Below are 17743 nucleotides of genomic sequence, written 5' to 3'. Positions count from 1 at the left end.
TATTTCCTTCGCCAAATTTTCATGAATGCACTTAAAATATGCAAAGGTTTAGAAGGTTTACATCACTGGAAGACAAAACCAAACTTGTTAATTGGCTAATATAGATGTCAGTCATACCCATTGAGCGTTATACAGATAAAAACATAGCAATGCCAGCTCTGAAAGAGTATTTAGTATGGTGCTAAAGGTATGGTACAGAAAATAGAATGGCATTGGAGAACAGTACTGTTTGTTCTTTACTGTCATGTCAAATCGACTACACTGGTCAGGCTCACCAATACACTCCCTCACAGGAGGTGCTGAGGAATGCAAAGTAGGTCCCTTGTCACTCCTCACCAAGAGGAGTAACAGGGTGGTCTCTCCCTATCCTGCCCATTCTCTCACTCACCCTCTTTCTCCCACCCATTGGTAATAAACTTCTAAGTGCTGAATTTGTATGCCCTTTGGTGTTTTCATTCATGTAATGCAGGGGATGTTCACAGCATTTCACCTTCAACCAGGTATCTGACTGATCACCTAACTGTAGTCACTCAGTTAATGTAGGAACTAGTTAATCCAATCCTTGTTGATATTTTGAATCAAGTGTTTGCCTAGTGGTGATTTCAGGGTTCACTATGTGTACCCTTGTCTAAATGTAAGGGGTAAGGCTGGTGGGAAGGCCAGGGGTGGGACGGCGGAAAGCCTCCCTCATTTTCAAAGCCCAGTGTTGACAGGTGTGCCACACCCCCTGACTAAACTTCCCTCATTTTGAAAAATAGGGGTTAATAATTACTTGGACTTTTTGAAAAAGAGAAACTCAGGAAGGAAATCAGTTATAAACCAGCTATGAATCAGCACCAAACTCTAAAGCAGGTTATTCTAAACTTGTGTGTTTGGACTAACCTATGTTTAGACTAATGTGCGTCCCTGTGTTGCCCTCAACTAAAATTCTATCATAACAACCCCCCCCCCCCCCCCCCCCCAAGAAATGCTGGGTTAATATTAACAGAGAGATTTAAAAAGACTCACATAAATTTCTATGGAAAAAGAATTAGAGTTTGAGAAATGGATACACGAGAGTGTATCTAACAATCCCTTTGGTCTGAAACAACATCTCAAAGGTAAAATTGATCTGTCTGAGTAAAAGGACATCACATTTTGACAGTTATGACATAAAAAGAAAGACAACATCCAGCACTTGGGAACAAAGTGATTATTTTTATTTTAAACTGCTTGAGTGCATAATGTCAGCAAGTAACAAAAAATAATATATTGATTAAGAATTGATTTAAAAGGATTAAAAGTACATTCAGAACACAGATGGTGAAAATAATAAAGCTTTGTTTTCATTACATAAGGAGCAGAAAAGAGATCACTTGACATTTCTAATGTATTCATCAATGCATTTCACCTGGGAGTATTCTAGAAAGCGGGTTCAGTGAAAACACAGAGTTACTGAGCTCAGAACATGTAGTAAGCCTCCTAATAAAAGAGCCCTATGGCTTTGTTTTGCTTTGAGAATGAAGCCACGGAGCTCTTCTATTAGGAGGTTTACTATTTTACTTCACGAGATATACCTGAAATCATATAAATGTTATAACAGTGAATGGATATATGGAACAGTGAATGGATATGGTTGGTACATAAACAGCTATTGTGGATTATATTGGGTTCAATCTGCAAAAAAAAAAAATGATGACAAAGTTACTCGGGCCAAACATCAAAAAGGACAGAGGAGCGCTGAACCCATGAGAGATGGAGCTAAGCGACAAACTGTTGGGTGACCACAGTGGTGCCTGAGTGAGCACGCATCTTAATCTCCCTGGACATCTGGCACCAGGCACACATATAACAACAGTAGACTGCCAGGCAGTCATCACAGCACGATCCCTGAGAGAGAGAGAGAGAGAGAGAGAGAGAGAGGCAGGGTGTGGTTGTTAATTATTTGCTGGAAAAGATAGATAGATAGATAGAGAGGGAGGGAGAGAGAGAAAGATAGAGATAGTGAGGGAGATCAGGAGAGAGCTTTCTGTGTGTGGTTGTTTTTAACATATTTTTGCAGACATGCACGGAATGATCCACAAAGAAAAAAAGAAACAAACAAAAAGTAGAGCTTAGAGAGAAGGAGATATAGGAAATGAGGGTTAAGAAGTTAGATAGAAATGCTATTTTAATGCTTTAAATGAACTAGAATGCAGCAGCATCTGAACATTTTGAGTGATTGTCAATTTGTGTGTGGGTGCATCTTGAGTTTGTGGTCACACCTCAGAACTCACCCCTCGGGGCTGAGTCAGAATAAGAATTCAGTTTATTGCCAAGTAGGTTTTCTTGGTGTGTTGGTGCACCATACAATTACAACACTCAAGTTAATGGGTTCACGCAAATGTTGCATCTGGCCTGAATGGGTTAAAGTCCACTTAACTAAGGAAATGACAAAGGGGTTGGGGGATACTGAATTTCTCGTCCATCTGGTTGTTTCAATGCGGATCTGAGAAACTGTGGTTGTACGCAATCTATGTGCACAACCTATGTGTAATCTATGGTGCAATCTTTCTGTAAAAACTTACCGTTTCATGAAGGAGACCACTCATGCATATTATTAAAAAAAAAATTTTTCCTTTTATTTTTGTTGGTTAACTTTATTTTAGTAAAATGCACATAAAAAGGGAACTTGAAGCAGCGTGTGGCTAGCTCTTAGCATATATAACCTTTGATCAGAGATGTCAAAAACACGTCAGACTCTGCAAGCCACGAGATGCTAACATGTAATCGCTCACAAACAACCCACCGCAGATAAAACAAACAAAAAACATTCTTTTGCAAGGCAGGAACAGCTTAATAAAATATATATGTAGTGAAGTCAATTTTTTTGAGGATCTGTAGCAAAGCCAATTATGACAAACAGACAAAACAAACAAACAAACACACAAGAATCAAACCTTACTCCCCATTGCACTACTCAGTGGGGTAGAGAGTAGCTCACTTACATGGATGCTGTGGCGTTCTCGGATGGATTTTCGGAGGCAACAAGAGACCGCCAAGCAGGAGAGACCATCCAACAGCGGCATGCAAAAACACCAGCCGTGTTGGGATGCCGTTTGGCACTGCATGCAAGGGAAACACCAGAATGCACAGCAACCTACAATCACACACACACACACACAAAATGTATTGGGTAAATCATTATTATTAAGACTTCACCAGAAAATACATTCTGAGAAGGTATAATTCATATCACATCAAAGCGCTTAGTATTATTATGTGGGGGATACAATGGGAGGCCAAACAGGAAGGTTCTTTGTTCCTCTAAGGCCAGGGAACAAGAAGCTAAAAAGAGTTTTCAAGTTTATGTGCAGATCAATTACCCATTTCTGTTTCATGGTCTGGGTTCGGTTTAAGCTCCACTCTCTTACCTTTAAAGTATCTCTAGCTGGTGTGAGCAATTCAATTCCAAAATTCTCTGTTTCTTTATGACTCATACCGATCTCATCTGTCAAACTATTTGACATGATTGTCTGACCTTTACTTTCTGAATCCCAGAAAGGCTTGTCAAAACATGAGGAGAAATTGTCTGTTTGTAGAAAAACCTAACGTGATGTGAAAGCAACTAGTCAAGTCAAGACTTCCTCTCCTCTCCTGAACATCTTTCTTGATCTTACCTCTCACTCTACTCATTCTGTTCATTATTTATTTCACACAGTACACACATGTGTAACACACTCATTTCACTTTGCTTCCTCAACGAGGCAAATGTCCATGAATCTTTGGGAGATAAGTAGATCTGTTAAAAGGCTTCTGTGGAAATGGGAATCTGAACCGCACCCTCTTCCTGTTTTTCCCTGAACGTTTTTTTCTTCCAGAGTCAATTTCTGTAACTAAAGCATCAAAGAATCCATTACGACAGAGTGAAGAAAAAAGCACACGGTGTACAATGTTGTCCGTAAACACAATATGAAATTATTTTGACGTTTAATCTACCAGACCAAGAATAAGTTTAACTACTTTGGTCGAATGATATAACACAGCCTGTGTACATATGTTCGAATTTTGCTTTGTTTTTTTGTCCGTTTGTTTGTTTGTTTTAATCATTTCTCATTCCATATCACTGCCAACAATCATGGACTTTCAATGATTTCCAATGCTTATTTCAGCAGAAGCTTCCAAGGACACTCTTCTATTGCCAGCACTCTGTTTCATTTCTTTACCACACATCATCTCTCTATGACAAAGCAAGCACACTGGGGTGACACAGCTTTTGGGTAGCCTGTCAGTAGTATTTGGGGTTTTCCAGTGAAAACCAGACCTTGGTTTTTGATTGCCAATGCTGATAAAGTTCTTCTAGCTCTGCAAGCCAAAGTTGATTTAGTAGATGATTGTAATAAGGTTTTGTGTGTGTGTGTGTGTGTGTGTGTGTGCGCATTAAAGCCGTGAATAGAAAATGAGCAGTGCTCTGCGGGAGCAGAATTCCAGAATGAATGAACGAATTATAGACTTACTAAAATTTTAAACAACTACTGTCACACAGCACCATTCATTATTACACTACACATTTTAACGAACCTATTTTGACGTTAACAGTCTATAGAGCTTATAATACATTAGCATAGTAAGAACAATTGTATCAGTGTAAAAGAATCCCTCAAAAATGCACAGCTTCACTGGTACTTATGGACTCCCAAAAATCGTTTTGAGAGTACAATATGAGAGGCAGACGGTGGACAATTTATTGAATATCACGAGCCACCAGAAACACCGAGTTGAGATTTGATTTTGGATATAATAGCCTTAGGAAACATGACTTACACGTGCCCATGTCGGAGCAGCAGTCACATAAACCTGTTGTCCATGTTCCCGAACCGTACGTGGTCGTTGTCACACTCGTAACCTGCTGTGTTACCGCCATGTTTCCTAAAGAAAGAGCAAATCTTTTATTAATTAAGCTTAATGTAGTCAAACTGTTTGGATTTCAGGCAGATCTTAGGCAGAAAACGTGTAAGAGAAAAGCCTTACTATTTCTGCAGCTACTCTACAGCTGCTAACAATTATTTCTATCTTTTGAAAACACTCGTCATCTTATGTGCAATATAAATCTTTAACAGACCAAGTACAACAGCATAAAAACTGCTCAGATGGTATATAATTTAGGGAGCGTCTCAAAAGTGCAATTTCAAACAGTTTTGTGCAAGCAAATTAGAAGCTGACGAAGTATTTGTTTAAGGCGCCAAACAGGCTAATGTCACAACTCTTGCTTTCCCCAAAATTCATTTATCTATCTATCTATCTATCTATCTATCTATCTATCTATCTATCTATCTATCTATCTATCTATCTATCTATCTATCTGTTTGATTACTTAAAACCATGACGTCACTAAATATTCAAAAATTACTATAAAGATCCTCCTTGTGACAGCACACGATTTAGCCCTGTATACCTGAAACTTTGTGTTAGCTTTCCAAGTACCATTACTAAGAAGAATCGGGTGAAAGCAAAGGTTGCGACATTAGCTTACTGAACGGCTTGAAACAACATGCTTGTTTGTCGGCGTCCCATTTGCTTATACAAAACAGTTTGAAATCGAACTTTTGAGACGGTCCCCCCCAAAATGTAAACGACAGCGCCCTGTTTTGTCCGGTTGTAGTTTGATATTCGAATATTTTATTAGACGAAAATGACTGATTCGACGGCTTTATTCTTACACGTGTTTTATGCATAAGAAGTACTGGCGAATAAAAAACAAATGACCAAATTCAAGCCAACTTTACTGCAGTTAAAAACCCTAAACTGTTTAAATAAGCAATATATTATTCTCGAATTTTGTTGCCTTTATTTGCTCCTGAATGACATATTGCAACACTGGAGAGTAAAAAATATATTATTACACATTAACGCAACAGTTTTTTGCAGTTGCAGTTTTTTTTAATAAAACTACCAAACTTGCAGTAACCATTTCTTTTTGTTATAATAAAAACACATATGGACATAAAATTATTATGAAAACACACATACACCAACAAGCGCCACACTTCTGTTTATAAAATTACAGTGGTAAGAAAAAAGGGTTACATTACCAGTAATATACTAATACCCCTGGTATATCCAGTACAGAACATCAAGTACTAAGTGAGAGTCCGTGGTGGGGGCGTTCTACAACGAAAAGCTGGATTTTTTTCGCAAGAAACGAAAGTGAGAGTGAACGAGGCGAGAGAAGGGGAAAAAGCTAAATTTTGTACTTTGCAGTTCCAAAGAGATTTGAGAAGGTGCCAGCCTAATAATAACTGCGTAACAAACAGAATATACATATGTAACTAACTTCTTTGCTTATTTGGAAGGATGTGGCTCCATAATTTGATATCGTTGCGTCCCTTGGGAATACATAGCCTTCATATTTTCTATTAAGCAATTTCAGAATCAAGAATTTGATCTCATCATTATCTCTTCCCGCTCTGTCATATGGTATGCATAATCACATAACACGTAACTGAAGCAAAAAAAACCACGAGGAAGTAACCAAATAAAGAAAAAGAAAAGAAAAGGAAAGAAAAAGAAAAACAGTTACGTTAAGCATTGTGTTGTCAGCTTACACATCTGCTAATTGCACATCTGAACAAGAAGAATGCATTTTCGCGAGAGCTGTTCTGTTTTTCATCAGTACAAATGCATGTGTTTTCGCGACATAATTTTTTCTGGTCATGAGCAGAGAACGTGAAAGATGAATGATTTCTAACTTAAAATTCCTAACTTTGAGAGTGCAGACGGTGACTCAGTAACCTAAATATCTCGACTGTAGCGAAGATCAAGAACAATCATATCGGTTATGACTGCAAGAGCAAAAAAGACAGGACAAATTAATAATAGGCCTATATGTACTCTAAATATGGGGAAAAAACATTTGATAACTCACGTTTTATCTGCCTTTATCGTTGGTTGGAAAAAGAAAAGAACTATTTGGCACCCAACAAAATGTCTTCAAAAATATATCCACTGGATGGAAGAAGCAGCCAAGTCTCCAAAGGTGGTCGCACTCCAAAAGGGTTTGTAGCCTAAAATGGGCGTGTTCAAATTTATATGGTTCAAAAATTGTTCTGAAATTAGTTCTGAAAAAAATGGTACTGAAATTAAACGGGTTGTTTCTTAATGCAACTACAAGTAAAAACCCTACAATAGGCGGAGAACTCTTTTGTGATCAATTAGCGTCCTTGAACGCTGCTCCTTTATTGAGGAAACGTGTGGCGGTACGACGGTCTGAAATGTAGGTCGGCTAGATTTGTTACTTCCATTTAAAATCCGTCCAATCCATGCACTATCTGTTTCAGGATTATGTCACAAGAGAGACTGTGGATATAAAACGAATAGATGTGTTCTTAAAAAATCTACTCAAGCATGTCACTCGTCTAAAAAGGGCCGTTCTAAAAACGAGCACTAGATGGGGAAATTGTCCTTTTTTTATTCAACGTCAGTATTTGAGTGGGCTTCAACAGTACCAGGAAAAAGGCAGTACACACAACAAAGCACTGACGCCAGGACAGAGGTAAACAGTTACTCGGGTCCGGAGGCCTCGTTTTGGGGGAGCTGGGTTTTCTCTGTTTCCCTGGGGGGAAAGGCCGTTTTCTTCTGTATTGTAGCCTTCTCTCCCACAGCCCTCCCGTTTTAATATTTTCCCGTGAATCTCCCGTATTTTTAGCCCTTCATAACGTTATGTTCTGGGGCCTTGTAGCATTGGCGTGAAATTTATTCTCACACGAACCAAGGCAAAAGTGAGCGGGCACGACTTTCACTCACGGTCCATCATTAGCCCACACATTCTTTATAACCTACCGCTAAGCTGAGTGACAGCTCAGCCAACGCATCTGTAGTGTACTCAAATAAACAAACCAGTCCAATCTTCCGTATTTTTTTTGTTTTGCTTTGTTTTGTTTGCATTGAAACGGAATATGTAGTAAACCACAAAATACTGCCGCATTTTTATTCATCAACCACCCTTTAACCAGAAGTAGGGAAACACGCATGTATTGTCACAAGAAACGCACAATGCTGTCACAACTCTAGCTAGATTTCCATCCAACTATTTAATGCAAGTTAACGCTTAAACTTCGCATCAGACCTTAAATCCAAAAAGAAATTTACTCGCTGGAAAGAGCTGAGTAGCATATAGGGTAAAATGATACTCGTTGATGGAAACAGGTTTAGTCGCATCAGCAGGGGGTTTGTTGCGATTTTATCACGTATTTCCGTTAAAGTTGCCCTAGACAAATATTAAACCCACAGCTGTTCACAACTCCTCCTGCGATGAGGAGAGTGTACATTTTTAATCCGCGTAACACATCTGATGGAAATGCGCAGACATTTCCTTTGCCGAATTTTCATGACATCAATATTCAATATTCATGAATTTGCATATTTTAGTATTCAATATTAAAATATGATTGACAAGGTAGTCTCTCTCTCCCCTGTCCATTCTCTCACAGGGGCGCTACATCCTGTACGAATCGTTTCGTGCACCGAGAGAAGTAAAGGTTTCTTTTCCATGAGACCACCTCTCTTACCTCTCCTGGTAACATCGGTAGATAACTCGCTCTCTGCTACCATCTACCGCGCCATTTCGAAGTCTCTGACATCGTTTTGACACTGACCTACCGATGCAGTCATACTTGCAATGATGACTTGCACTCCAGGACAAGTAGGCTACTGTGGCTAGGCTCATGAGCTAGTCTATGACTGACAGTGCAGAATGAAACAAATGACGACAGTTATCGGTAGAAAGGTAATTGAGCAAAAAAGTATGTAATTTCTTTATAGATGTAGTCAAGTAGACAGTAAAAGTCGCTCATTTTGTTGACAGGGTATAAATTTGCCAATGTATTACTTAAGTAGTAGTAGTAGTTGTAGTTTTAGTAGTAGTCGTAACTTGATCGGATGTCAATTACTTCATTGACCTTGGAAGCCCCTTGCTTGTGAGGAACTTCCCCATTTATTAAAGTGATTGTTTTGAGAGTTGAATATAAACAGTGCGTTCAAAACACTCTGAGTATGAACGGTAGCCTACATTTGATCCATTTGAGCAACAAAGCGGTGAAATTCTCTCTCCAGTCGATATCTGTCCTTAAGCACCATCCATTGAACGTAACGCAAACTTAATAGCAAAACACACTAACTGATACCTAAACGTGGATGCACAATGCAGTAACTGCTGCGAGTGTAACGCTAATTTTATTCTCAAGATACGTTAACATTCGAAAACACTTTGTAATTTAAGCTAACGTTTATGTTAAGGTGTAGGCATATTTGATCTGCATGTAAGCGGTGAGTCCGTGTTGGGCCATGGGGGGCGATATAGGACTCATTTTAAACTTAGACTGAACACTCATTCAAGATTACCGTTGAATGCTCACATGCATAAATGAAAATCTCGTCCTACGCTAGTTAGGCAATAATGTATATAAAATGTTTGCACCAATTAATGCTCAAATTCAGCCGTATCCAAACGGAATAATTGGGCCTATTTAGGAGACCATTCTACAATTACATACATAGAAATTCTCATGCGTAAGTTTTACATCCATATAAATTGCGAGACCGTTCTCAGTGCGGCAAGACACCATTTCAGGTAAACAGAGGGCATATTTTCATGTCTAGTATACATGTAAATGGTTGTTAGTAGGGATGTCCCGATCAAGTTTTTTTTGCCCCTGATCCCGATCCGAGTCTTTTAATATTGAGCATCTGCCGATACCTAGGGAACACAGTTGCACAGTGCACATTTCAAGTAGATAAAAAGTTATTCAAACCAATTCAGTGTAGGCCTATATGCTTGACAACTGAATAGCAAATGCATTAAGAAAAAAATTGCCTGCGGCCAAGCTGTTCCTTAATTGTTTTAAATTATTTTTTTCATTTTACAGAATAACAAAGTAAACCATCTTGTAAAGCTCCGGTAGAGCAGTGTCTGAAATGTAGTGTCAAGAGGGTAAGGCGTTCTGTGGGAGTTATACCAGGAAATATATGTAGGTATTCGATTTTATTTAATCTTACAATAATTCAAGTGGTTAAGCTGTCTAACTGTCAGTTACGTTGATACTTTTCTGAAAGCCTCTTTTTTGTATGCTATCGTTATCAATTCTTAGCGTCCTAAGCGACTGTATTGCTCTCTGTGGTCGTTAGTTTAGCCTAACTCGGATACATCACAAAGGCCTACAGCTAAAGCGTTAGGTGTTTCAATTTTGAAATGATACCTTGGTTGCTATTAGTAGCCTTGAGGATTAATGTTGTCGGAGTATGCTGACCTAAAAAACGTTCAGATTTAAAAGTTAAAAGAAAACCCCTTCGCCTCAATTTGCCGAATTCGAACGCACCTCTGTATTCGCTACCACATGGGCTGGTCATCCAAAGCGATTAATTCAATTACTCTCTCGGTAATCTTTTTGGCCTTGTCGCTGTCTCGGGGAAATTTCTCTCTCCTTTTAAAAGTATATCCTCCAATGTGTGTAGCTTCGAAGCGGCCTTTGCCCGTGTTACCTTAGTGAACTCACTGTACTCCGCTGACTGTTTATTTTTTAGGTGCCGTACTAAAGTGGTAGTAGTCTATTGAACGCAGCTCCGTGTCACTACCACCTCGCGAAATGCTCGCATTGCAAACATTAAAAGTGGCTGTTGGACTGCTTTCGTTTCCTAATTTAAAACATGTCCACACTGCAGACGTTTTAGCAGCGTCCTGCCACAAATCATGCTCTCCGTTTAGGACAGCTGTATGACAGCTGGCATAAAGCAAAGGATCGGGCTTAGGGTCATGCTCAGTTAAACCGATACCGATCAGTTAAAAAAATGCCTTGATCGGCCCCGATACCGATCTTTGAGATCATCCCTAGTTGTTAGTCGAAATGATTGTGATAGCCAGAGTAGCTGCAGTGTATATGAATTAAGCAAAGATTGATTGAACCTCTGACATATTATGTCATATTAAAACGTTGCTTGCAAGCCCCCACTTCCCAGTCCGTAAGCATTGCATACGGTAAAATGAAAGACAACCACATCTATACGTCGGTCCAATGCTTGCATGAGTGCATGAAATGTAAAAAAAAAACATATAATACTGGTGGTAACGTTAGTCACAATTCCATATTGCCGCAGGCTGCCTAAAGCTTCTGCCTCGTCTTCTTTCCGGTCAAAGCCAATATGAACTGATGGTGAAACCGATGTGTATATGAAATAAACTTTTTGATTGTTCAACTACATTCACAATGAAACAGCTACGACGTACGGCGACTCCGGGCCACATTCTGTAGTCAGTAGGCTATATCAGACACGTAGCTCAGTTGCGCATGGATAAGCACGATACACACACACACACACACACACACACACACACATATATATATATATATATATATATATATACTAGCTTTAATTTTTATCATGCAGTTAGTGTTGTGTGTGTGTGTGTGTGTATATATATATATACACATACATACATACATACATATATATGTGTGTGTGTGTGTGTGTGTGTGTGTGTGTGTACGTATATGTATATGTAGACAGAACACTAACTGCATAATAAAAATCAAGTACTAACATTATTTTTAACATATGCAAATTTACAGGGAAACACCTATATAAAGTAAAGACCAAATCAACAATAACCAATCTCACATAACAATACCGTTTTGCTCTCACAGCGGTTATGAGAAAGTTCAAAACGAACTGGAAAGGGAAGGAAATTTTAAAAAGGGGGAAAAAACATATATTTGCTGATCCATTATATGTTTTTCTCTGGACAGAGAGAGAGACGTTGAGGACAATCCACTGGAAAATGACAAGTCCAGATTAGCACCAAACCACATGAGTGGCAGCAGAGAGTAATCCGCACATAACTAACAGTGATTGATGACTATACTGGAAAGACTAATGCGTTCAGTAGCACATCAGACATGTGTGTGATGCAGGCTGAGTTAACAGTTTTTCAACAGTTTTTCAAAGCTAGTGATATTGCAGATAAGAGATGTACTCTGGTGTTGCTGAGATGAAAAATGCTTCCGTGAAACTAGCTGAGATGAGCCTTGATGATATTGCAAAAATCATGAAAAAAAACATCACCAAAAACCTCATCTTCTGTTTTAGATTCCATTAACTGAATCAACGGGAAGAGGAAGCAATTTCATCTTTCGTAACCGAACTGAACAGAAAAGAAAACGTGAGCATATTCAATTTGGTGAAGGACTCATAGATGCTTTGAGAGATTGCTTGGACTGAGCGATCTGGCAAAAAGCATTTGGAAATGGCTCTTAAATGAAGCAAGTCCCATTTTTAAAAGGGCAGCTAAAAGAGCAAGAGCAACCAAGGATGCAATTATGCTACAGCTAAAAGAGACTGTCAGTGTTAACAAAACTGCAACATTCAAAGAGAAAGCAATGGGACAAAATGAGTTATTTTAGTGTTGTGCCAAGGGACCACACACAGCAATGCAGATTTAAGGGTGAAACCTGCACAAAATGCAACAGAGTTGACAGAGTTGGACACATCTATTGTATATGCAAAGACTGAAGTTTTAATTAGGGTTTAAGCTAAAAGTGTGGAAGCAGTCGCTTTTTGATCATTTCAGCATATCAGAACAAAAGCACTGGCAATAAAGCTTCATCTGTTGACCCAGCATAGAACAACAGACTGAACAACTTGTTCTGTGTTGCTCTGGATGTCAGTGTGACACCCCCCCCCCCCCCCCCCCCAAAAAAAGCAGTGCCTTTCACCCTGCAAGTAACTTCCATTGCCCATGGTGATTTTGCAGGACCATGGACACAAACTTCTTAAGCAGTCAGAGATGCATGATCAAAATGCCAAGAAGTGTTCCCAAGGACTTCAGTAACAGCTACTCAGACCACTGACACACTGGGATAATTCCTTGCAAGAACCGGCATCCCAGAATAGCTGGATAGCGACAACAGGCCAAAGTTGAATAAAGAATAGTTTCATGCATCCAAAAAAAAAAAAAAATAGAATCACAAAGAAGAAACAGAGCCAGATGTAAGTAAAGAAAAATTTGGCTGTGAATGTGCATAATTGTTAAACTAGCAGTGAAACCGTAATACTTTTAGAGTGACAGGAAGTCAAAAGACAAAAAAAAAACATTAGAGAAGTGATTTAATACTGTGCCAAAGTTATTTTAAACGTCTTTATCTTCGCAGGGGTGTGCAGTGCACTTGAGGTAAACACTGACTAATTGAACATCCCTCTTATTTCATTAACAAGTTAAATTGTGCCGTTTAGGAGTCCCCCTGGTTTTATGTGTGTAGTGTAGGATACAAGATACACATCAGTAGAAGTCCAAAGAGGCGCTACCTCGAAAAATGACTAAAGATCGTCCTTTTGTTTTTATTTAACCTACAGGCTACAGATGTATGCGAGTATTCCACGAGCACACCCGTCAAAAGTTTGAAATAAGTCCCAAATGGCTCCTCATCTTGCGCAACCTAATCATCCCATCACGATTACTGAATTCTAATGTAATACGTCTGAATAAGTTGCAATTCCGATATTTTAAATAAAAATACTGAGATAACATATTGATAAAATACTGAACAATATTTTCAGGACAAAGAATTACGAGGTACTATGGTTCTGAGATTCTAAAACAAAACTGAGAGGACACAGTGCTCTCACGTCGGGTGAAATCGGTTGGAGTCGGATGGAAAGAGGTGGACAGGGTATCATGCTGTGACGACGGGGACCTTTGTAAATCTCACAAAAAGAACTGGAAGAAAACAAAAAGCGTAAAGTCGTAATTATCCCTAATAAATAGAAGTGTGACTTTTATCTAACTAGTTTTGGGGGCGGGGGTTTATATGAACACGTGGAGCAAGTTTGTACTTTAAATTTTTAACCAATACTTGTAGCCTTTTAGTTGTTAATTTATAAGATGCAATGAAACATTTTAAAGGAGACGACGTTAGACTACTTTATTCAAAACTAACAAAAGATAAACTTACTGGATGCAACATCGCACATGTGGTTCCCATGCAGCAACTTGTGGTTCCTTAAGTCAGCATTATTTTATCAAACAATTACGTGTTTTGTGTGTACGTGTGTGTGTGTGTGCGTGTCTTAAACATCCCCCAAACCATGATAGTCTAAATACATGGGGGTTTCTGGTGAAAATTTTACGCGCCAATTTGGGTCAACCTAGGCGCTCTCGCGAACAGTCGCACGCGCGCGCACATTTCTTCAAAGAGGATCAAGTCCCTCGTCGCTATATGCCATTTGCTTTCGGTCGTTCATTGTGACAAGTGAGTGGCGCACGTATATGGTAAACAGGAACACGAATGACAAGACCATCAAGAACAGATGGGAGATGACGGACCCTCTTGAGATTATGTGTACTACGAAATTTGAAGTTCTCGTCTTTAACGTGGAATGGTTGGATTCGAATATCTGAATTAAACAACTTAATGCTGACGACAGCTGGAGCACGATGACAAACAACACGACGACGAGCGAAGCATATACTGCTTTACGTGTTTGGGCATCAGCAGTCTCCTTCATAATTTTGGCTTTCTTCAACCTTGTCATTAACTGGACGATACTGCGCGAGGAGCGACTTCGAAACTATGCACGGTTCGTACTAGTGTTCTACCTGTTGTCCTCGGCGCTCGTGTATTTTGCGGTGTGTTTTGGGTTCTACCTGCAAATCTACTTGGAGATCCAGACGAGTAAATCCACCTGTGTGGCGCTAATAACAATCTTGACCACCAGTGCATCAAACAATCTTCTAACGCTAACGGCCATGGCGTTGGACCGTTACTGTGCTATTTGTTTCCCTCTCAAGTACGGGAGTATTTGTTTCAAACAGTGGCCGTGGCTCATCGGAATTCTGACTTGGGCTGTGGCTTCCATCATCCCCCTCACCCTGTTCCTAAAAGACTCAAAAGAGGAAAGGTTTTGTCGTCGGGAACAGCTGAAACAAGGGGAGATACAAAAAATCTTGCTAATATCCATTTGCACAGCACTAATTCTTTATAGCTATGTAAGGATTTTAATGGAGGGGAAACGCTTGGGAGTGCTGAATCGGAGAAACCGTGTCGCGTGCAAGACCATTGCATTGCATGGCGCTCAGCTCGCGGTCTATATCCTTCCCAATTTCATAAGCTTTGTGCTACACGTTCTACAAACAAAAGGACTTTTGAGCATCGAGGAAAAGGAGCAGTTTGCGGTGTTTAATTTTGTCTTTTTCAGCTTGGCGCAGTGCATCGCGCCAATCGTATACGGACTGCGCAAAGAGGAGCTTTTGGAACAACTCTATCAGAGATTCCCATGTTTGTCTTTTCGCTTGAAAAGTGTCCTGGAATGGACGATTAGCTTAACCCATCCTCAGCGTCATTCTCAGACTCGGTACGTAGACAACTTCACCATTTTTTTTTCTTTTGAAAAACGTTGTCTCTCAACAATAAAAAGTACCACCGCGAGCTCTCCTCTCGCCAAAATGATGTTAACAGCTTTCCTCAGAGCCACACCTCTAAACTTTTAATTTAAATATTTTCGAGATATTGTGGCTCACTTCTTTAATCTAAACCATCTTTACAAGTGTTTAAGTTGGGGCAAATCTTAGTTAGCTCAGAGGGCGTCCCTACGCCTTTTCCAAAGATATAAATTGAATGTTCAATCACTGCCTGAAAGCAGTTCTAGCACTGCGTAAAACAAATTGTCAATTAATCTGGTACAGTCCTTCTGTCTGAGTCGAATGAAAGCAATGCAATGACATTGGAGGAATAACACTAGAGAGAGCGCTGAATAGACAAAAAAAAAAAAAAGAATTCTGAGAGCCTCGATACTAAGTTCCGTTCCAAGAAGGAGAGGAATATTTGGCATCAAAAATTTCTAAATTGAGATAAGGAGGAAGGAGAAAAATGTAGGAGTGAGTTAGTGCGATGTTTGTGGTCGCTTTTCAGCAGTCCAAGTATTCCACCACGTGAGGTTAAAGGACGCATGTTGCAATCTGCATATTAAATGTCTATTTAATGATGCAAAGCATTTTTGGTATCTCTTTTGGTAACTTAGTTTCTTATTCTTCTTTCTTCTTTTTTGGCTTGCAAGACTGTTTCGTGAGGAAAGAGTTTTCCATTTGATTATGAGCATTGTATTGTTAAATCAGTTGGTTTCATTTGTTCGTTTTTGTGTTCCCCCGGTTATTAAAGTACATTACATCATTATGTTGCAAGTTATCGTAACATATCACCTGCTGACAGATTTCATTTTGTCTCACTAAAAAAAAAATTCTTTAGATCAGCTGTGGTTTTCAAACTACAGCTTGGTTACTACAGTTTGGTATCACTGTCCACACACAATTATTCCAAGTTTTGCTGACATCTACATAGAATTTACTTCAAAACCATTCAAGACACCCACATAAGATCGCAGAGACAAGCCTCTGCTATGTTATTACTCAGCTGATAACAGTTATGCATAGCAGTACTACACCTTTAAAAGAACACGAAACACATCTGTTTAGATTTGTAGTTTTCAAATCCACGCATGTTTAAAATGTTTAAGGCGTGAATTGTAGTGTAAGGTTCATTTCCCAGAGCAACAGAAGTATTTTTTTTCAAAGCCATTATTCCTTTGTGTTCTTCAACAGTCAGGTGTTTCAGAGTTTAGACTTCAGACTCTTTTAATTATTTACTTACCCTCACCTCTGTTACAGTGTACTAGATTTGAATAAATTGTTTTGTTTTTTTTTTTTAATGTTAATATGTTTCCATCACTGCAGCCACACAGATAAGCATCTGAAGTGACCATTAAAAGAAAATCATTTACCAAATAATGTGAACATTCTTCATGCTTCAGTAACTACCATTCCTACTGCCACAGTGGCATTTTTTTTTTTTTAATTTTGTGGCGTAGTTTTATTGGATATGGACATACACGTGAAAGTCATTTTTCACAGTGATGTTTTGCCTACAATGTTATACTAAAAAACATGTCACTCACATATGCCTTCTCTGTTACAGGGAGAGAAAATTAACATCAGAGACACTAATCACAGGATTAGCAGATGTGTCTCAGACGTCCGTTTGAAGGTTCACAAAACTGATCCATACTGAACTGACAGCTAATGAATGGATCTTTGGATGACTAATCATTTGCAAAAATTGATCTTGGAGGACTAATAATCAGTGACGTGATCTTTGGAGGAGTGATCATGAGTAGTCTTTGGAGCACTGATTGTCAGTGTGGTGATCTATAGAGGATTAATCATCTTTTGCAAAGTGATCTGTAGAGGACTAATAATCAGTGAAGTGATCTTTGAAGGACTGATCATTACTGTGGTGATCTTTGGAGAAGTGGTCTTTAACAAAGTAACAAAAGTTAGGGAACTGAGCCATTTCCACCGAAATGTGATGGCAACACTGCCAGACATCCTGTTTTTGGGTTATTAATATTTCTGTTAAAAAGCTATGCATGCAGTTTATGCCCATATTACTTTCCTGTGGAACTTACTGTGAAGTAATGTAATTAAATTAAACCTTTTCCGATATGGTTTTCAGAGACATTTTTTGATTATGAATCTTTATGAAAACAACAGCAGCGAGTGCAAGAGAGGTAACAATGACTGCGTATCTGGAACTAAGCATTTATTATTAAATTATTAGAGGCAGAAAGACAACAAGGTACATTGGGCAATAACAATTACATTGGAGCTTGCTTTCCTAAAGACAAACGTTAAATTCCTATAAAAGTCCACAACAGTATAAACTGAAGTCAGAATTTCAGGCACTGG

At 39.0% G+C, this 17743-nt stretch overlaps 2 protein-coding genes across 4 annotated transcripts; one reads left to right on the top strand and one right to left on the bottom strand.

Annotated features, from left to right (window-relative positions):
* Positions 1 to 1206: 1206 nt before the first annotated feature.
* Positions 1207 to 7299, bottom strand: ponzr1 (plac8 onzin related protein 1). 3 transcript variants are annotated; one of them, XM_030780213.1, is made up of 4 exons: positions 6884 to 7299; positions 4783 to 4887; positions 2967 to 3118; positions 1207 to 1869 (listed from the first exon to the last, which is right to left on the bottom strand). In XM_030780213.1, the coding sequence occupies exons 2-4, from the start codon at positions 4880 to 4882 to the stop codon at positions 1741 to 1743; spliced, it is 381 nt and encodes a 126-aa protein (XP_030636073.1). In that variant the 5' UTR covers positions 4883 to 4887; positions 6884 to 7299; the 3' UTR covers positions 1207 to 1740. The 3 variants fall into 3 exon arrangements, with proteins under 3 accessions (XP_030636073.1, XP_030636074.1, XP_030636075.1); XM_030780214.1 differs by lacking the exon at positions 6884 to 7299 and adding an exon at positions 6051 to 6122; XM_030780215.1 differs by lacking the exon at positions 6884 to 7299 and adding an exon at positions 4990 to 5067.
* Positions 7300 to 14371: 7072 nt separating this feature from the next.
* On the top strand, positions 14372 to 17269 carry LOC115816989 (odorant receptor 131-2). The gene is made up of 2 exons (XM_030780203.1): positions 14372 to 15357; positions 16974 to 17269. Exons 1-2 carry the CDS (start codon positions 14441 to 14443, stop codon positions 17038 to 17040), a joined length of 984 nt encoding a protein of 327 aa, XP_030636063.1. The 5' UTR covers positions 14372 to 14440; the 3' UTR covers positions 17041 to 17269.
* Positions 17270 to 17743: the final 474 nt, after the last annotated feature.

Source organism: Chanos chanos, chromosome 7, assembly GCF_902362185.1.
Source record: "Chanos chanos chromosome 7, fChaCha1.1, whole genome shotgun sequence".
In the NCBI taxonomy this organism is placed as follows: domain Eukaryota; kingdom Metazoa; phylum Chordata; class Actinopteri; order Gonorynchiformes; family Chanidae; genus Chanos; species Chanos chanos.
This window is presented reverse-complemented; position numbering and strand designations above follow the sequence as displayed.